Source organism: Choloepus didactylus, chromosome 8 (assembly GCF_015220235.1).
Source record: "Choloepus didactylus isolate mChoDid1 chromosome 8, mChoDid1.pri, whole genome shotgun sequence".
Classification (NCBI taxonomy): domain Eukaryota; kingdom Metazoa; phylum Chordata; class Mammalia; order Pilosa; family Megalonychidae; genus Choloepus; species Choloepus didactylus.
In genome coordinates this window covers 118275171-118297016 of record NC_051314.1, presented here as the reverse complement: position 1 = coordinate 118297016, position 21846 = coordinate 118275171, and the positions used below count along the sequence as shown (strand labels likewise).

Sequence of the window (21846 nt, the reverse complement as noted above, 5' to 3'; positions counted from 1 at the left end):
CCCCACCCCTTTCCTCCTAGAGAAGACAGACCCCTCAGGTGGAGGTCATTGGCATTTCAATGGTCTCGCTCTCTGCTTGTGCTGTCTCCACCCTTCCCAGAGTCACAGCCCTGGAAACTGGAAATGACTGGGGCTTTCTCCACTGAGCCAAAAAAGAAACAGATAGTCCCCTTCAGACCCAGTCCAAGGCAACCCTCCGGCTCTCCCAGATCAGTCCTCACCCAAAGCCTCTGTCTGTTTTTTGGGGCTGCGTACCTGTAGTGAGCAGTTCACACTCGCTATTTAAAACCCCAGTTGGAGCTCAGCTGAGCTGTATTCGCTTGCTGGGAGAGAGCTTCTCTGTGGCACCATGCGGCTCCGCAGCTCGGGCTATGGGGGAGGGGGTCTCCCGACCTGGTTCCGCAGGTTTTACTTACAGATTTTATGCTGTGTTCTTGGGCATTCCTCCCAATTCAGGTTGGTGTATGATGAGTGGATGGTCTCGTTTGTCCCCCCACAGTTATTCTGGATTATTTACTAGTTGTTTCTGGTTTTTTGTAGTTGTTCCAGGGGGACTACTTAGCTTCCACTCCTCTCTATGCCGCCATCTTGCCCGACTCCTCTAATAGATGTTTTAAATTTAACATGTCCAAAACCACATTCCTGTTATTCTCTGGCTCTCTCTCCAATCCTACTCCTCTCCCAGTCTTCCCCATCTCAGTACATTACAACTCCACCCCTCCATCACTCTAGTTTCCTGGGCCATCCTTGACTCCTGTTTTTCTCTCATATGCTACATCCAGTAACTTTCTACTCTCCAGTGGGATGACTCTACCTTTGAATACACCAGAATACAATACTTTTTTTTTTTTACCATTATCTTTGCTACCATTCAGGTCCCAACTATCCCCATCTCTTGTATTCTTGCCCCTTGCAGTCTACAGACAGAGTGGCCCTTCTAAATTATTAGTCAGATCATCTTACTTCTCAGCTCAAACCCTGCCAGTGGCTTCTCATCTCCTTCAGAATGAAGGGAAACACCCTTCCAGGAGTTTATACTATCTTAAGCTAATAGACTGTCTGACCTTATCTCCTACCAGTCTCTCCTTAGCCACGTCTACTTCAGTCTCACCGTCTTTCCGGTTATTCCTTGAACACACTAGGCCGGGTCTCACTTCTTGGTTTTTGTACTTGCTGTCCTTTCCAAAATAATCTTGTCCTGCATATCTTCATGGTTCATTCCTTTATCTCCTTCAGGCTTTGCTCCAAGTTACTTAGCCTTGTCTTTTCTGGCTATTCTATTCAAAACTGCAGTTCCAACCTGTCTCAGTCTCTATACCCTTCTCCTGCTCTGTTTTACTGCATTGTACTTAGAACCATTTGGCACACTATATATTGAACTTATTTATTTTCTTTCTCTCCACCCTTGAACATACCTCCATGAAGGCAGGGATTCTTACCTACTCATCTAGCCCTAGTGACTAGATTAGTGATGGCACAGAGGATGTTAGTTGAATGAATGAATAATATTTGTTGAATGAATAATATTTGTTGAATGAATAAATGGAAAGAAAATGTTATTTTTTTTAGAGAGAGTTTAGTAGAGGATAAGGAAACTGAGGCTCAGAGTGATTATCGGATTTATGTTAAGTTCACATAAACAGTAGTCACGGACACTGTAATAAAAATCAAGCTCCATAATTCCAAATCCAACGCTCCACTTCAAGAGGCCTTATAATTTCATAATCTTCTAATTCTTGTCTGTAGATTAACTCTCAGGATTGGTAAGAACAAAAAGGATAAGAATGCCATGGTCTTTCTAGAATTCAAAGCCTGGATTCATGCCTGGGATTTGATGTGCCACTACTTTCAAATGAATCTCTAACTAGAATCATAGTTCCACTTATTTTTTTCTTAGCAGTAATATCTTTGGTTAATGACTGAAGCAAACTCTACTGAAAAGTCCAAATCCACCATACAAAAGGGTTAGTCTTTCAACAGGTCTGAATATATGTAACTTCATCAAAGACAATGGCTTTCTCAAGAGATCTAGACATATTAAGGGTACTGGACTGGGTTGTAACTTTCCTGTGACATACTACTGAAGACAGTACTGAAATATGAAATATGCAGTGGTAGAGATAATTAATGACCAAGAAGAAATTAAATTCCTTGTAAATAGTTTATAGATAACAATAAAGTGGAAATTTTATACTCTTCTGGGTGATTATTACACCACTCTCATCTTTATAAATGATTTATGTTTCCTCAAATGGATCATTTAAAAAAGTTAACAAGTGTTATGAGTATATGGTATCAAATCAAATAAAAAAAAAATTAGGACAACCCTCTACCTCACTCCAACTCTATAGAGGAAATTTTAAGTTCCAACTTCCTGTTTTGCAAGTTGAGAATATTATTGCCTCTAGCATTTCCTCGACTGTTCCTTCACATCGTTTATCCAACAATATAAAAGTTATATTGTCAAGATTGCCAACATTTACATTCTATTCTGCAAATAAAAAGAAAAAAAAAAAATCCCACCATTTGACTAATGAAGAATCAAGGTTAAGCAATCCAATTTGCATGAAGCTGTCTACCTTTGCAAATATCTCTATTCCTCACTCCGTAGAGTTTGAGATATGTGAAAATTTTATGGTTGTTAAATTGAATAGAGTTGACTTATGGACCTATCTTGTTTATATCTAGACCTGGTACTACACATTTATTTTTTTATTCTAGAAAAAGATGTAGTATGTAATCGTATTGTATTGACTACTTGGATAATTTTATTGAATTGATTAACCATTTCAATCCAATGACCAGTAAGTTTTATTAAATGCCCCTGCTAATTTGATTCTTTTTTCTTCAAGGAATGGGTTCCATTTAGTAAATCAAAAGACCAACTTGATGAATATATTAAATATATTGAATACATTTGAGAATAGTGTAAACATTGTCATACATCTAGATGGTACTCACAAATATGAAGGAAATCTTAAATAATTTATTAAAACAGAAAATAATAATATTAAACACTTAAATGATATGCTCACTCAAAGTTTTTGTGACCATGCAAAGCAGTATAACATCCTTAAAAATATCCCCCCTAATAATTCAGAAAATAGTTTCTCAGAGGGTATCTTTATAATTGCATTTATTTTACAAGTTAAAAATTGAATATGCAAAAGGATTTTAACTCTTAAGTTGGTCTATACAATGCCCCTTAGGCAGGAGAAATATCACAGTTAAAAAAGTTAGATGGTTTTTCTTAATTTTATAGGCACCACCCTCTCTTAAACTGGGCCTGGTGTTAAGAGCTGCAAGTTTTGTTCCCCTGAATTGGTCACTAGTGATTTTTTTTTCCCAGTTGGTTGAATGAACTGGCAAGTTGAAAATGTTTGATGTGCTTAACTACATTAAACTTAAGAATTTCAATTTATCAAAAGATGTCATAAGGACTGCAAAATGTTAAGCTATACACTGAGGTAAGCTATTTATGATACATATAACCAATAAAAGCTTACTCGAATCAACATGAAGAATTCAGTAAGAAGAAGATCTCTCAATAGAAAAATTAGTCAAATCATGAAGTGGTATTAAACAAACAAATATGAATTACAAATTAAAAATGTGAAAAGATATTCCATCTCATAGGAAATGGGGAATTTAGATTTAAAACCATAATGAAATAACAGGCAAAAATATTAGAGTCTCATGATACCAAGTATTGCTAAGAAGTGGCACATGGGAACTGTCATCTATACTACATGAGAAGATAAATTGTAATAACTGTTTTGGAAAACTTTGTGGCACCATCTTGTAAAGATGAAGATGTCCACATATTATAACTCATTATTTGAATGCCTAGGTATATGCGTTAAAGAGAAAAACTACATGTCTTCAAGATTGTTCAGTTTTACAAGAATGTTCATTATATTACTATTGTTCATGGTAGCAAACAAACAGGCATCACCTAAATGTCCATCCACACAGAAATTAATAATAATCACAGCATGTCATGTAATAGAATGATAGGACTGGACCTGAAAAAAAAGAGACATATAATGACAAGAGATGTCACATTGACACATTATACTTCCAAAATCTAGGGTTATCTTTTATCTTCCCTGACACAACTGATGAATGTCTGGTCCAACAACTGATTTATAAATGCTAAATACATATTAGTATTCCACTCCAGCTCAGTGAAACATAAGACCATTCTATTTTCCACCTCTTATTTTTGGTTAATACAGAAAAGGAAAAAAGTCCATCCAAGGATGAATAAAGTAACCAAGTTCTAATTCATTGTACTTCTGAATTCGTACATGACAATACTTACTAGATTTCTAAAATGAAACAAAATGTTATGTTCTCAAGTTCTAAAGAGATCTTTATATATTTACAAATACTAAATACACACTAGGGATATAGGGATGGCTGAACACATGGCGCTCTACACTGGAGAGATGAGACTGACAGTAGTTTATTAGTCACATATACTCACAGTGGGCATAGGGAGGACACCACATGCCATGCAGGGCCACATGGGGGGTGCACTCAGGAACAGAGTGGGCAACCAGGGCCTGCCAGAGGCAGGCTTTTGTACTATCAGAATGAGGTGCCCCCTGGTTCCTGTAGGAGGATGTGATTGGCTTGTTTGGATAATTCCTTGGTCTGGCAGGGAAACGAACCCCACTATTCAGGAATAAACAGGAACTGCATTTAGTCTGTTTGGTAAAGAGGGTTGTTCTGCTATGAGACCTCATCCACAGGAGCAGAGTGGGGAGGTGGGGTACTTATGGTTAGGCCATTCAAGGCATCCCCTGGTTTCAGATATCAAGGCAGCACATAATATTGAACCTGAATTTCAGGCCTTACACCACACACATGGACTGCGGTGACACACAGAATCCACAGAAGCTTCAGTCACAGAAGCTCCCCTCAACTCCCCCACAGGACCTTTACATGGGGGAATCATTCTGAAGGCTGGGGAGAGGCAAGCCATCTGAGTGAGATTCCCGAAAGCATGTGAGGCCTTCACCAAGTGCACGGTAGTGAAAGGCTGTGCATTAGTTTCCTGTTGCTGCTGCACCACATTACCACAAACTCAGAGGCTTAAAACAATACAAACTTACTGTTACATTTCTGGAGATAAGACATTCGAAATGAGCCTTCTTACAGGGATAAAAATCAAGGTGTTGGAAGGGCTGGTCCCTTCTGGAGGATCTAGGGGAAAATAAGTTCCTTGTCTTTTCCACCTTCTAAAAGCTGTCTTCATCCTAGGCTTGTGGCCCCTCCTCACACTGCCTTTTATCCCTCTGCTTCCGTTGTCACCTCACCTTCTCCCCCGACACCCGCATACAAATAGGTGATGTGTTATTTATCTATGCAAATTCACTCATTTACTCAACAAAGGGCAGAGTAGTGTACCAGAGTCTACTGTTTCCTTTAAGTAACTCAGTTTTTCAATTGTGTTAAAGAAATTCGAGCTTCTGGCACTGTCTCCCTGTCTTAAAAATTGAGAAATACCAGCATGATGAATAGACTTCAGCCTTTATGGAGTGGGAGAAAGTGCTTAGAAGTGAGATATCAGTAAAGGACACAAGCCTCTATGCCAGAAGCAGTGCAGCACAAGCATTAAGGGCAAGGGGTGCAGAATAGAACGGAGCTGGGTTGAAATCCTGGCTCCAGCTCTTTAACCCCTGTATCAGTTTCCACATCTGTGTATGGGAATTAATAATAAATACTTCATGGATTTGCTAGGCAGTCAAATGTGTTCATGGAATAAAGTATGTTCAAAGTATCTGGCACACAGTAAGCACTCACTCAGTAAGTGGTTTTGTAACCATTACAGTATGATGACAGGCTCAGGCTGAGTGAATACAGGAAATGTTTTCCTGGCTAGAGAACATTTGATGTCAAAAACCGGGACGTTCTTAAACGAGACATGCATCGCTGTCTTTAAGGCTGGAAAACACCCAAAGCGACCCCAGCCAACCATCTCCAGGGACCTAAGTGACTTTTCACGATGTTTGGAAAAGACAGACCTGGAGGAGATTCGTTAACGCTGCATGGGATCCCCATTGAAATTTTAGGTTCTAAAGCTCTCTTCCCAATTCTCTTTCTACATAACAGAGGTTAGGAGCGACAGAACCAGCTGTAGCGTGTCTGATGCTACCGATACCCGCCCCACCTCGCCTCACTGGTGGTCCCCGTCGGCCTGTCCGTAGGTGGACTCCCCCAATCGTCCCCTCCAATCCCTGCTCTCGCCACCAGCACGGCCTGGACGTGAAGCAGGACGCCGCTTTGGGATGCGGATTTCCAGCCAGTTGTTGAGTTCCTCGCCGTTTCAATGCCGAACTGCAGGTGGAGGAACGCTTACTTTCTTTGCCCCTGCCCATCAACTCCATGATTTCCGCGGTCAAGTACTCGGGTGCCCGGATGCCCACCCACTCAGCGCAGCTTCGTTTGCGCGGTGGGCCCACGAGCTTTGTTGGGCGTCACCTGCACTTTACCGCCATGTTTTAGCGTCTGGACTTGCTCACCTCTCACTGAATACATCAGCGAAGATACACTTTACACGCTGGGTAGCTCCAGTGGGACACACTACCGGACGCATTTGGCAGCTTCTGATTTGTCTGCAGAGCCGCTTTCCTATTGGACGCCGAGGCTCCCGCGGCCTAAGAGGCCGCAGTCGGCGGGCGAGGAACCACCCTCTTTGAAGCTTGAGCTTCCCCTCCAGCCCAGTCCTCATTTGCATAAAAGTTAACTATGTTATCTTCTAAACCCGAGAGTTCAGCTGCCACTCACGAAACGACTGTTAAGGTAGGGACGTCCCTTCTCCCAAACTTAATTCCACACTCAAGTAAAAGAGCGAGGCCTCAACTCCAATGCGCCCCCGGGATCCCCAATCAGAACACTATAGCCGTTATGCCTCCTCTCATTTTACTCTCCGTACAGGTGGGAAAAAGACCCACCAAGAGCAGCTGTTAGGAGAGCAAGCATTCGACCAATGTTATCCGCAATGGTACATTCACACCACCTATCTTACGTTTAGATGAGACAGCCTTTAGTTATGTAAAATGTTAACAGCTCTTGTTTTGAAGCTTTGGGGGCCCTGAAAAGGACCTTTGGAGTTCCGTAGAGAAGCTGCGGGCACGGCTCAGCCGCCGAAACCGTACAGAGTGCGGCCCTGGCGTTTCAAAGCGTACACCACATCCATGGCCGTGACCGTCTTGCGTTTCGCGTGCTCAGTGTAAGTCACCGCGTCGCGGATCACATTCTCCAGAAAGACTTTCAGCACTCCACGGGTTTCCTCGTAGATGAGCCCAGAGATGCGCTTCACGCCGCCACGGCGGGCCAGCCGACGGATCGCAGGCTTGGTGATGCCCTGGATATTGTCCCGTAAGACCTTCCGGTGACGCTTGGCGCCCCCTTTCCCCAGCCCTTTACCGCCTTTGCCTCGCCCCGACATGACTACGAAAAGCAAACTCTGACAGACAAAGCAAACAATAAGTCGGTAAGACCTAGAGCGCAGCCTTTATCCCCTTGAAGCGGACCTGATTGAAAACCTGAATTAAGTGGGCGGAGCTCTAGACCCCGCGTACGGAGACTTTTTTTCACTATCTAGAATTGAATCTTTTTCTTGCAGAGATAAGAGACTGTAAGCAGTAAGCAAAAGGAGATTGATTTTGTTTGTTTGCATTTTGGGAAAAACTTTTGATATTTTTGCCATAAATTTGAAGAAACGCTCAATATGATATATTTGAAAGTTTTAACAAAATGAGCTAATAGAATTTAGATTGCATTTTCTCAGCGCTTAAGAAACAGAAGGAGGCCCTATGCTCCCTAACTCTTCTTTTCAAACAGAATACTTACTCATATAATACTATTCCCGGACTCAGGTGAAAATTAGGCCGGTTAATAGGAACAAAAAAACTTGTTAAATTTTATTAGATCTCAAAGCAATTACTTTAGAGCTTTTTTGTTTGTTTTTTTCCTTTCCTTTAGTTTTTTTTTCTCTTAAGTATCTGAGGATAAGTTTGATAAAGTTATTTCAAAAGGTCTAGTCCTTCCCTCCTTACCCCCACCGTGTCCCCCTATCACGAAGCTCTCAACCCCTTCCTTCATAGAATCCCTGAACCGAAACAAAGCTTTCAATAAAGTGTCACTGCTCTTAGAGGGAGACAGAACTCTTCCTCCTAGATTTTACTGCTTTAAAAGGCAGCAGTGTTTAAGGATGATTCATAGCTCTTTGCCAGGTGCTTAACATTTCAAAGAATATTTTAGTAAATTTGGCTCCCTGATCCTAATTTTGAAGGACGAGCCTTTCCAGAAGGAAAGCTTTCTGGTAAAAATTCACTGAATTTCTAAATACTTACAATTTTTCACTTGCTTCATTCCTTGCCCATCTGCAAAACCCAAAAAGTGCCTTTTTGTTAATTAAGAATTAAAAGAGCCCAGGGAAGACTGTATGGCTGAGAAAAAAAAAAAATCCTGAATAGTCAAACTGTACTTCATGATTTTAATCCTTGATTCAGAGGAAAGAAGACAATTCTCCATAAGACCTTCAAGAGATCAGGATTTTTGTAACAGTAAAATAGGTTGAATTATTTGTATTTACTCTTCTTTTTAAGAAATTAACATTGAAACACCTTCAAATTAGATGTTGCCATTACTTACAATAAAAGGAAAAATCGTGTCCAAAATAATAATGAAAAAACTCTAAGAATTTCCCATGATATTGGTAAAAAATTTAAGGCATTTTACAGAACTCGTTCCAGGAACATCTCATTAAAAACTGCATCAGAAATTTGCATGTTCATTTATTAGTATATCTAACAATTATTGGGTGCTTACTAATGTATTTAATCTTAAAAACAACACTCTGAGATGGGTACACAGGTTAAATAATTTATCTAAGGCCAGCTGGTAAGAAAATGATAGAGAAAGGATTTGGACCTAAGCAGTCTGGCTCGAGGATCACTACCTTAACCATTACAATATACTGCTTTTCAGCTCCAAGCACATTAATTAAGTCCCTACCATATTGTGCTAGACACTCAAAACCTACACATAAATAAATGAAAACATTAGTTCAATTAAATCAAACCTTTATTAGGACAGAGGGTAAATTTGTTTTACTTTTCATTCAAAGCGGTACTATAATCCAGATAAAAATAGTGTTTATTTTAATAAGTAAATGTTTAACATTAGATCACATCAGCAGCGTAATTTTATAATTGTGTAAAATGCTGAGGTAAACGAAAGGTTAATAGAAAGCAATTTCTAATTAAAAAACAAAACAAAACAAAACGTTGTTTCAAATGCTACAGGTCTGCAATGTGGATATGTAAGGACAGTTGCTGCCGTTCTTCCTTTAGTGATTTCACGACCCGCTGAGCGCCGTAAGAGCGGTGGAGGGCTGAGGAAGGAGAGGTTTCAAGGGCCATCGGAACGTCTTATGCAACGGTATCCACCTCTGGAGAACCCGGGCGTCTTCAAAGTCTTGGTGGAGAATGCGATTCGCGGCGCCGCAACCTCCACCGCGCAAGCCAAACCCAAGACGTTCAGCCTCAGCGACTGAGCTGCGCCTGAGGCCTCTCCCTGGAGTCCAAAGGCACCACAATCTCGAAGAAAAGAGATGTTAAATTTTGGCCACGCGAGCTTGTTCCTGCCGCTTTAGCGGAAAGCATTCATGTCTAGAAGCCTCAGGCAGAAGATTGGCAACCTGTAAGCTGCCAATCATCTCCCTGTATCATCTGGGCTAGTTATGAAAGGTCAGATGGCCAGTTTGTTCCTACACCGTTTGGCTAAGAGCGGCCGCATCTGCGTTTGCAGGGGCTTGTTTAAAGGAACAGGCAACGTATCCTATACTGAGCTGCCAGAAGTCGGTAGGGAAGTTGTGATTTCGTTTGGGGAGCAGTGTTGCCTTCAAGCGCGGACTCTGAAGTCAGAAAAGCACCTTGCCAGGACGCTGTTTTAAATAAGAAAATCTACCTAGAGAGCGTGGCTAGGTCTGGCACACGGTGCGTTCCCTTTTGATAGGGACATCTCTTGCTCCAGCGCTTCGTATTTGTGGACGGAGGAGCTCTACTTCTGGGTTTTCCTGTTTCCAACCACACTTCCTTAATTCTTAAGACTTTCTTTCCTTGGCCATGAGCTTCGATGCCGAAACCTAAGCGTCCATTAAATTCAGCGGGTCCCCAAAAGCGGAGCATTCGGGCGCAGGGCACTCATATTAGAGGCTATGTAAATGAGAGCTAGGAGCTGCTGCTTTCGGTTGGTGAGAGCTGGAGAGGGCGGTCCCTCTGCTAACTCGCTAGTCGCAAGCAGAGCCTGCCCGTCATTGGTCACCGGAGCCGAGGGATGTTGCCGCCCCCAATGGGAAGTCGCAGTTTAGTGGCCGCAAACAGGTAAAGGGAGTTCCGGGGTGGCTCGCTTCATTGTGGAGCCGGTACAGGGTCTCTTTGTTATCTGTCCTCTGTGGAAGGCCTGGGTGAGAGTCGAGCATGTCCGGTCGTGGGAAGCAGGGCGGCAAAGTGCGGGCAAAGGCCAAGTCTCGGTCCTCACGCGCGGGCCTGCAGTTCCCCGTGGGTCGAGTGCACAGATTACTGCGCAAAGGCAACTACGCGGAGAGAGTGGGCGCTGGGGCGCCGGTGTACCTGGCCGCGGTGTTGGAGTACCTGACGGCAGAGATCCTGGAGTTGGCTGGCAACGCCGCGCGCGACAACAAGAAGACCAGGATAATTCCTCGGCACCTGCAGCTCGCCATCCGCAACGATGAGGAGCTAAACAAGCTGCTGGGGAAAGTGACCATCGCTCAGGGCGGCGTCCTGCCCAACATCCAGGCTGTGTTGCTGCCCAAGAAGACGGAGAGTCAGAAGACGAAGAGCAAGTGACACCGATGCCGCCACAGGGAAGCGAGGCGAGCTGGCTTCCCCAGCAAAAGCTCCTTGTTAGCCGCTCTCGGTGTCTTTGAATGTGCTGGGTGTCATGGAGGACCGGGACGATCTAGAGGGGCCCGCCGGGGTCGGGGACCAATAAAGTCGGTGAAAATCATGTGGTCGAGAAAGCTGTGTAGTCGCGGGGATCTGCCGGATGACCCCGGGGGAGGGGAGGGCGGCCGGGGAATCCCTGGTGCAGGTTCTGGTGGTCGATTTGAGCTACTTTTTGGCTGTTCTGGTCCACAGGTCACCCTTGAGGGTTTATGGGCTGAAGAGGGAGACCAGGAAGGACCCACTGGCCTGGAAGTGAGCCGGGTTGGAAGCTCCCTGCTCGCCTTAAGGCAAAGGAAGAGCCGAAGTAAGTGCTCAAGCGGCGGGAGGTGTTTTAGTTTTCACACCCTGGGCCTTAGCTTTCCAGCGCTGTCAGTGGGCGGTTCAGGTCCCAGTATTCGGAAGTGGACCAAAGGGACGAGCCAGTCCCGGGCAGGAAGTTGTCTCTTCGGCCATTTTTACTTCACTCCTCGTATTTTCAAAAGGTAGAGTAACTTCTGTCTTCGAAGTGTAGCTTTGATGACACGGCATCAACTTAAGAAACGTAGCCTAATAGCTGTTTGTGTTTTCGGGTTTTGTATTTCACATACTTTTATTTAGCACACTTATGTTTGGCTCGCATTTTTTTGTTTGTTTTTGAATGAAAAAGTATTCGGTATATGTGTAATACAAAAACGTGAGTCATGAGGTTGGAAATTCGTTTCTCTCACATTCATAGGCATAACTGCAGCGCCTACAAGCTTTTAAAATGATTTTTCACAAATTTCTAATTTAAGTAGGGTCTTGACTCAATCATTATACTCCTTTGGAAATGTAATCAGTTTGTGCTTTCTAACAACAACAAAAGAATCCCTTGCTTTAAGAGGTTATTCTTACTCAACAAATAACCTGTTTGAAATTCCATATGGTCCACCACTGGCCTGAAGTAATGACCTCATTACAACAATGCCTCTAGGGGTTCCAGTGCTTAGTGGCAGGGGTTGCCTTAATAAATAAGTGAGCAAAGGTAAGGCCAAATGACTTACAAGGGGAGAAGTGCATTTCAGATCATGAATCCACATTTAAAAGTTAAACCACTAGTAATCCTATTCTGCCCTTGGTTGACACTTCCATTTCATCCTTCTCAGCAAGCTTCATCCTGATCCACAGGATCCACAATAAAGATCCCAGTTTAGATCTCGTGTCTTTGGACTCATCTTTCCTATGGGTCAGAATTGAAGTCTTCTTGAGAAAAAATATGGTATGTATTCACCCTTAGTGGTTGGCCTGTTTTCCCATGTGGACATTATTTATTCCCTCCCCAGTGTTTATCAAGCATCAGTATATGTCATGCTTTGTACTAGGGGGTGGGAGTACAGCACTGCCATTCTTGAAGTTTACTTTTTTTTCTTGGCTCTTTAAAACAAGACAGTAAAGAAATAAATAAGATAACATTAGAGAAAGTACTCCCTTTCAGCTTCCATTAATACTTGTGTCTCTCTGTAGTTTGTAGAATTGATGTTGGGATTATTTCTCCCATCTGGCCATACCTGATTTGTGTACAGTTCAGGTCACATACACCTGAAGGCAGACTATCCTCCTAATGTCTTAAGGAGAATAGATCCCAAGAGTACCATGAGCCTGTTCCAGGGCATCCAGCCATTTCCTCCAACCCCTACCCTCCTCCCAGAATAACTTGACCTTTCTAAGGCTGTTTCCTCATATGTAAAATAGTCACAATCCCTGCTTTGAGGATTGAGATTACTTATTTACTTTGTGAGCTCAAAAATTGAAAGTTCTTTTTTCCTATGGATATACTTTTATCCTTACAGGTTAAGGATAGTTAACCATAACTGTAATAGGATTTTTTTGTGTGCATGTGTGTGTCCAATGGTGAGGATTCATTCGTAATATTGCTGCTTGGGAGGGTAGGGCAGTGGAGGGAGCAAAAAAAAAAGTTATGTAAATATCAGGTGCTGTTTTGACATTTAAGAACAATTTTCAAAAGATTTGAGGCGTCTGAAAGATTATGACTAAAATGGTAGAGAAATGAGGACAAGGGACATCAAGACAATTTCTAAGAAAAATATGCCTTGCCTTTTCCTTTGAAGAGTCACAGGAGTCTCTCTAACCCTGTCACTGGAAGAGCAGAACAAGCAACATACACAAAGTATGGTAATTACCTCCAGCCCCACCCAACTTCTAGCTGCCACTGCCCCAGGGATTCTCCTCAATACATCCCTTCACCATTTCTGTTTTTTTGAGGGTTTTTTAACCAAAATGATTTATTAGCAGTTAAAATGCATACCTCCGACAAAATCAATTCAGCCTGTCATCTTTGATGAACAGATAGTAATTGCCAATGTATTGTTAACTTACCGGCCAATATTTCTTCAACCACAAGACCATTTGGCAAGAAGACATGCCAAATGAAACTGATGGGTATTGAATTCTGGTTGTCACAATCCATAGTTTTATTTACAGACACATGTCCTTTCCTGTAGAGATAAGCCATTTTAGTGTGGCAGGCTGTGACTTGGCCACACTTTGATCTTTGTTTTTCCTGCAGGGTCAGTGTTGTCTTTGTGTCCCTGAGAACTGGTCTGTCTAGTTTTGTCTGCCTAGAATCAAAAGATTTAGTCCAGCCCCATGATTGGTGATGTCTGGCATACTATATTCAAACTCTTCACAAAGTAATATTGAAAATATAGGGTATATCATCCTTTGTTGAAAGATCATATGCTGTGGCGTGCAAGAGTTCAAGCCCAAGCTCTCCAGAATAAGACCTAGATTCAATTGCCCTCTGCTCCTTGCTAGTTGTGTGATTTTGGAAAAGTTACTCGGCATCTTTAACACTCAGTTTCAGCTATAAAATGAGCATGCTAGTAGTGTTTAGCTTGGAGGGTTTGAGGGAGGTTTCAGTGAAATAATGTGAATGAGGACACTAAGTCTCTCATATAGAAAAGTGCTGAATGTATCGTAGCTATTATTTCTAAATGAGACTGGATTTAGAGCGAGTAGAAATAGTAATGGGACCTACTGAAATCGGTAAATGTGGCATTCTAGCAATCCTGTGACTTTTGTGGAAATAAACCATAAAAAGAAATCTAGTGCTGTATTACTAATTACAGGAAATTCACAATTTCAACTCTAACAGAAAAGAATAATAAATAGTTGGTGAAATTTGCATTTTCCCCCTGAATTCAGCCTGGTTTGGAGTTAATGGCTTGTTAGGTGCCCCCACTCAGATTAAAAATGGAACCTGGTTGTTCAACAATCTATTGAGCATTTACTATGTGTTCCCTTTGTAAACCTCTGATTGGTAGCTTAGGCTTAGGAAGTCACAGTTGTTTAATGTGGAACAGACTCAAAAAAAAAAAAAAAAAAGATTGTAGTATAATGGGCTGCATGTAACTAAAGAGAAGCTCAGGGTGTTATAGGAATAGGGAATAAGGACACATGTATCACTAAGCCTGGAGGGGACACAGGCTGGCAGGGGGAGTGACACTTGAGCTGGGTCTGGGTCTGAGTTAGCCTGACTGACTAAACTAAAAATGGCCAGAGTGGATCAAGTCATCCAGGGAGAATGTGTAGAATGAGAATAGCTGCAGCCAAGGGGAGACACCGGGAAGTATGAGATTTAAGCGACTGGCAGAGGAAGAAGAGAACATGGCCTGGAGGAAACCAGGAGGAAATAGCATCATGGGATAGAGATTTTTCACAATTTCAATCACTGTTCATCTTGACACCCCCCAGTTGCCTTATGTTTTGCCATATGAGTAGAAAATATTCCTCAAAAGTTATTACATTTTCCCACACATGGGAAATACTGAAAAGCAGTCTCACTTTCCTAATGGCATTGGAAGGAATGCATTTTTACCCTTTACATCTTTGTATTGCACTTAAAGAAATGTGAGTTTATATGGCAACAACAAAAACTTTTTTTTAAAAAGCCAAGTAGACTATTGATAAAGAAACCCTTTAAAAAGATACCCCTTATTGTCGTTCTATTTAGTTGTATATTGTTTTTTTTTTAACATTTAAATTTTAACTTTAAACAAGCTACTAACTCATAAAACTAATATAGGAAATTTTAGAACATTTAAATTATAATAAAATTTCCCCTGGCAAACTTTTTTTTTTTTTTGGATCATCTGATATTTTCAATGTTTCATTTCACAAGAGAGGAAAACAAGGAGGAAGAGTAACCAGAAAAAAATGAAAATAAGCTGACTTTAGACAGTTATGAAATTGTCACTGTAAAGTTTCATTTTTATTCTCTTTTCAAGGACAGGAAAGAAATTAGGTGTAAAAAAAAAACAGATTTTAACATACAGACACAAGAGAATGACAACAGATTTAGACATAACTTGGGTCTTTGATAATTTTATCAAGCTGTACAATGAAAAAGCCAGCATTTATTAATCCCTGAAGTATGGAAATGAAGGAGGAATGAGTCCTATGTTAAACAAACTGCTTATTTAGGGTTTCCTTGCTTTCTATTTTACAGTATTTTTCAAATGTCCTCTCCTGTTCATGTCGAAAATCCCCAGAGGGACACCACAATTCCCCTTGTGAAACTGCCAATTAGAGAGATAAAGGTACAGATTAGCATAGTAGTGAGAAAACATGAAGAAAGCAGGTGTTTAGCCTGGAAGAGGCATAGTTTTAGATTGCACAGACCCCAGGAGAAATGCGATGGTCTGCAATGTGGTATATTGTAACTTCTGATCTCCAGAGCTTGGCTAAAGGCCAGTCATCATGAGGCCAGACTAAACATTTTGATTCCATGCAGACTGACTAAACAAACAAGTTCTCAAGAGTACGAAGACAAGCATGAAGAAGAAGTCCTTATAAGGTTTGGAAATGTGACCTGAAGCAAAATTTGTCTTAGGGTTGTAGGTCTGAGGAGACCTTCTGAACTCTTCAGCTCTTGGGGACCAGCTCTTCTGGACAGATTTATCACACCTATGTTCATCCTCTTTTAGACAACACTAAAACATTAAACAAGCTGACAGGCCATGGGAGCAGGGGATAGGAGACTAAAAACAGTTTTACCAAATAACAATACAAACCTAATCAGATAACCAAAAAAATTCCCAGAGACCTTATTCCTAAGGAAACAAAATGAATTCAACATTGAAGTGCTTCAACAAAACATAGGAAATCATTTCAGCATGAACTTACCTCCCAGGCATGAGTTGGTAGTATCTCAAACAGGTAGAATCACAAGGGGTCTCAGATATCTGTACTACCACTGAAGGTCCTGGTCCAAGACAGTATGTACTTTAGCTGAATCTCAATGAATCTGTATTTTTTTTCTATGCCCTCTAGTCAAACACCATCAGGAACACACCTGTAGTTGAGCAAGTTGGGTTTATTGCTCATTGCAGAAAGAGAGAATACACACCATGAGGAAATGTGGGGCATCTCAGTAAAGAGTGTCAGAAGAATTTATTATAGGATTTGGTTTTGTATTAGTTGATTTGGGGGCTTTGCTCTGGATTGTATGCTGTAGGAAATAGGGGTAAGTCTATATAATTGGGTATCTTAATAAATCTTATCTATAAAATGCAAGGAATGAAACAAGGCTGAAGGTGTAATTGGTAAATATGCTGATGCATATTGGCCAGGATAGAGAGCTATTCAGTATTTTTGTGGTTTGGATAATGCTCGTGTTTTTGTTTGTGTTCAGACATGATTACAGAGCAGTCTTATTTTTGTTTTGATCCTTCATGGCCACAGGGTGGCCTTGTCTGGTGTTGGTGTTCTGTTGAAATTGTTTATGTTCAAAAGAACACCGTGGTTGTCAGTGTTGAGCCAACTCTTAACACCAAAGCCTAACTGATCGTACTATAGGCCAGTTGCTAGGCTAGCTGTCATAGACTGCTTTTCCCTTTCTCAATAGCTAAAGAAATAATATGACACTGAGAAGAGGAGTTACTCAGCAGTGAAAGGAGACAAAGACAGCTCAAGGCAAATGTTGACAGTGTCCATGTGCCCCACAAAAGAAAGCAGCTGTCGTTGAGTATTTCAGTCTCACATTTATGTATTTTAAACATCTGAACGCGCTAACAGCATGTTTGTTTTCATGTTCATCAGTGAACTTTCTCTCTTGAATTTATCTTTTTGTATAGATCTTCATTTAGGTTATGAATATTCCAGTTCCTTTAACGTAGTGTTCCATGTTTTTCTAATAATAAATTATGCTTTAATGATAATTAATGTTATTCTGATTTGAACTCATGTCAGAAAAAAATTTAGCACAATAAAAATCTAGGCATTTACTCATAAGCTTGCTAACCATTGGTTTTCTCATGCATAAAAGCAGAATAAAATATCTCTCCCATTATAAAGTACTTAGTGACTGATTCATGTACGGTGAAAGCTCAATAAATTACTACTATTGTTATGATTACCTTTGATTTTCTGCTTCACTTTTCTCTTTCCCTTTTGTGTTGTCCTATTTCTCATTCAGAGTTTATAATATATATCCCCTACCTGCCTTCCGAGCTTCATAGTTCACCTACCTACTTAACATATCCACTAAGTTATCTCAGAATCTCGTCCTCAGCCTGTTGCAAGCTGGACCAGTTCTCATCCTTCTACTCCCCTCTCCTCCCTGTCTACTAAGTCAGACTGCGTAGACTCAACCTCTTCTCCTCTACTTACTAGTTGTAAGTAGTTGTGTAACCATGGGTAAGTTACATCCGTAAAGTGAGGGGTTATGACAGAACCTACCTCATAGGTTTTTGTAAGGATTAAATAAACTAATACACATAAGGCACCTAGAAGAATTCTGGCACACAGTAGATAATGCTATACGTGTTAACTGCTGTTACCTGAGTTACGACAGCATCATGCAACCAAGGCCCTAAGCTAAAGACCCTAAGTTCTTCCCTTTCTGCCTCAGCCCCCATGTCCAACTGATTATCCAGTCTTGTGCTTTCTCTCTCTGAAACGGATCTTCCAACTCCTCTCCTGCACCCTCTGCATTAGCGTGGGTGCTCTTCATCTCTTTCCTGACGTGGTCTAATGTGTCGTCCCATCCCTACTCTTTCACCCTTCAGTGTACTCCCCACACGACAGTGGAGTTCTCGCTCTGAAATGCAAATGTTATTCTAGCAAACTCTTGACATTGTTTTACTGTGAGCCAGACTCTGCAAGTTTTATAAATATTAACTCATTTGTTATGTGTATTCGATGACCTCTTTCATATATTATTTATTTATTCCAGTAAATATTATTGGGTGCCATATCAGCTGGGGTCTTGGCAGGAAACAATGGCATGCTCAAATGGGATAAACTGAGGAAAATTTAATAAAGGGACAATTGACAATGAGGTTAGGAACATGCAGGGAGACCATAAGGAAGGGCTAGTGCAATCACTGGAAGTCCAGTTAGTGACAGCTGTGCTCCATGGCCACTCCTAGGTCAGATGGAATGAGGGGAGGGTGGTTACCAGACCTAGAAGGAGGATGCTATGTGGAGGGGCGCCTGCATACAGCAAAAATCAAGGAAAGCTAACCCAAGACAGGGAGGAGTCAGGGGGATAAATACTATGACCTCACTTTCTTCCCTACCTCCAGTCTCCTGCTGCCCACTGCCCAGCCCAAATGGAGGTCAAGAGACAAGAAAGCCCATTGGTGCAGTACAATTCAGCCTCCTAGGGACGTAAAGCAGGGAGGAAAGTCTAAGGAGGCATGATGTTAGGCTTCCTCAGTAGAAGGCACTAGAAGGACATTACAGAAGGAAAGCGCATCTCTGGTTGGCTCAGGCTGCTGCATAGTGCATCAGTGGCATAGGTATATGGTGGCTTGAAGTTTTGAAAACATGTTCTCAATCCATTCCTGTGAGTGTGAACCCGTTGTAAATAGGATTTTTTGATGAGGATTACTTCAGTTAAAGTGTGGCTCCACTGAATCAGAATGAGTCTTAATCCTGTTACTGGAGGCCTTAGAGAGAAGACTTCAGAGAGAGAAGCCAGGGGAGCAGCCAGAAGCTGGAAGTCAACAGAACCTGGAAGAGAAAGGGGAAGATGCTGCCATGCGCATGGCCATGTGGTGAAAAGCCAAGGAACTCCAAAGATCACTGGCCAGCCAGAAGGTACCAACCCTGGGAAGAAGCAAGCCTTCTAGACTCTGAAACTGTGAGCCAATAAATTCTTGTCATTAAGCCATCTCTTTGTAGGGTATTTTACAGCTGAGAAACTAAAACAGGATGTGAAGACATCAGGTGGTTCTCTGTCCCAGTGCCCAGAATACACATTGTTCCCTTTTGTGAGTTCACAGTACTGTGACCCCCTTCCCATGACGCTCTCAACAGGAGAAGGCACACTCTGGGCCCCCTGCCTTCTTGCTTGCCTGGCAATTGTGGACCAGGTCTGGCCTGGGCAACCCAGCAAAGTCTTTTGCCATCTAGTGGCTGCAAACCACATCTTTTCCAACGAGTTCTGAACCCCAACCTTAGGGAGGAGGCCTTTCCAATTTGTCCTTCCTTGGATATTCTTCCTTAGTCCTAGTGTGTCTAAAGTTTGCTTTACATGTTATAGTTACTGTCCTATCATAGTTTAATAAACACTTTATATTAAACCTCCCTTTTAAATCATTGTGTGTTTCTGTCTCCTGATTGTACCTAGACTGATTTGTCACATCCTCACCCATCACCAGTTTGTAGGATATTTGAAAGACATTCTAAACATAGTATGGAGATTTATATTACTTTAAGGCAATTAGGCGACAAGGTTATAAAAACATGTAGATGTTTCTTGAACTGCTTCAGCTGATCAGTAACAGTTCAGAATAAAAGAACTCCAAGAAACCCAACTTACTAGAACTTCCATGATTCAGAACTGTTCATTCTTTCCAGTGTGAAAGGATATCTGAATATGCTGAACTTGGACCACAGGGAAATAGAACAGTGCTGAATTATTTAAGGAAGTGCAGGTATTCAATATCAAATTAGACTTATAAATTAAGTAGATGAAAGACGTATGTTTTTCATTTCCAAACTGAATGAATTGGCAGGTTTTAAAGAATTACAGAGATATTCTACAGAAATGGAATCAGTTTCAGAAGAGATTTTTAGATTTTGTTGAGCATTATCTATATTTAAAATTCCTATTACTGTCCATGGAGTGCAAACCTTGTAATGTGACAAAATTTATAATTAAAATTCTATATTTATTTTCAATACTACTTATTTTAACATTCATATTTCTACTTAGACAGTAGACTCTTAGGCAGGGACCACACTTGTTATTCATCACTGCATCTCCAGGATATAACAGTCCCCTTTGCATAGGTACTCAGTAAATATTAGTTTATTATTATTGTCATTGTCATTATAATTACTATCAAGCAACACCTCCATCAGTAAGGCTCAGTTCAGGAATAATTGATTTAGCTGAAGGTGAACTTTACATACTTAGAAGACCCAGTATTTTTGGAATTTTAAGGATGAAATTTCACACTAGGGAGCCAAACAGTGAACAGTTCTTGTAAGCATGTAATTGCACATTGCTTAAATACAAAAGTAAACTGTTCGGGATCCCTTTTGAAATACAGCTTCAGATTATAATTGTGGCAGTAACAGGCATGAATACATTAAAAAAAAAAATTCACAGTCTGACCCTCTAGTCCTGTGGTCAACAAACTACAGCTTTGTGGGCCAAACTCAGCCCACTGCCTGTTTAATAAAATTTTATTGGAACATAGCCATACCAATTTGTTTACATATTCTTTGGCAGCTTTCACAGAAGGCAGAGTTGAGTAGTTGTGAGAGGTTCTATGGCTTGCGAAGCTGAAAATATTAACTATTTGGCTTTTTAAAGAGAGTTTGTTGAATCCTATTCTAGACTATTGGAAACAACAACAAAAAAACCACAAAGCACCTATTTAAATCACTGATGTTGCTCTGTTGGTGATTTCTCTATAAATGTGGTATTTTTATGCTACTCTTTACTTATTGATGTTTACCCATAAGTTTTTTTTTTTTTTTAAGGAACATGTGTTTTATGAATAAACTCTCAAGAGTATAAATATGAATTTAAAAATACCTCCTCCTGTGATCTGGGTTACTTTGCAAGAGCGGTCTTGTATTTGTACTCTGTGTTTTAATTTCTTCCTCATCCAAGAAAGCCAAAAGGCATTCTTTGAATGTATGGTTTTCTTTGCATCTTTTATTACTTCCAGAAAAAAGTCCAGCATTCATTTGTGGGTGGTATGTTTTATAAAAGCAGACAGGATTGCACAAATCTACTTATATCTGTTTTCTGTCTCTCCCTGCTTGTACTTTGGCAGTCACTTCCCTTCTTTCTGTACCTCACAACTGATTTTCTTGGGGTCAGAGTTGCTGGGGACAGTGATAATGAATAGGGCAGTTAATTCTGTTCTTCTTTGGATCCTAAGTTTTCTTAAGATTTACCCATGGATATAAACATTATTGTTTTAATTTTCCTCACAAAGAATTTTTTTTAACAAAATCCTTAAATGCATGTTTAAATAAAATTTTCACTGTATTTTTTGAAGTGTTAATTCTCCAACATATATTTATCTCCTGCAAATGTGGTATAGTCCTTACTAAATATGGATTATGGTAAATTGCAATAGAAAACACATAACTTATTTTTAAGCTAAGCTGAAGATACCTAATGAAGGAAGTACTATTTTGAATAGATATGTCAAGGAAAAATAGGTATTTGGGTATCACCCGTGGTCTTTGCAGAATTTGGAAATTTTAAATAAAATGTTTTCTCTATTTGGTTGCGGCAACATTAGACCAGTTTATATTTACTATTTTTAAACTTACAGAAAAAATTTCCAGTTTTTTAAAAACTACTTTTAAAAAGTTAATCCTCCTTCTCCAACCTCTTCCTCCACTGGCT

The 21846-nt window shown here is 40.8% G+C and overlaps 2 protein-coding genes across 2 annotated transcripts; one reads left to right on the top strand and one right to left on the bottom strand.

The window, feature by feature from the left end:
• Window positions 1–2826: 2826 nt before the first annotated feature.
• Window positions 2827–7502, bottom strand: LOC119543306 (histone H4). The gene has a single exon (XM_037848083.1). It carries the CDS (start codon window positions 7457–7459, stop codon window positions 7148–7150), a length of 312 nt encoding a protein of 103 aa, XP_037704011.1. The 5' UTR covers window positions 7460–7502; the 3' UTR covers window positions 2827–7147.
• A 2880-nt stretch (window positions 7503–10382) lies between these two features.
• Window positions 10383–11046, top strand: LOC119542974 (histone H2A.J). Its single transcript, XM_037847528.1, has one exon. The coding sequence runs from the start codon at window positions 10497–10499 to the stop codon at window positions 10884–10886; it is 390 nt and encodes a 129-aa protein (XP_037703456.1). The 5' UTR covers window positions 10383–10496; the 3' UTR covers window positions 10887–11046.
• Window positions 11047–21846: the final 10800 nt, after the last annotated feature.

Bases quoted from the DNA above. Each gene is read 5' to 3' on its own strand.
- LOC119543306 (XM_037848083.1), bottom strand. From the start codon at position 7,459: ATGTCGGGGCGAGGCAAAGGCGGTAAAGGGCTGGGGAAAGGGGGCGCC.
- LOC119542974 (XM_037847528.1), top strand. From the start codon at position 10,497: ATGTCCGGTCGTGGGAAGCAGGGCGGCAAAGTGCGGGCAAAGGCCAAG.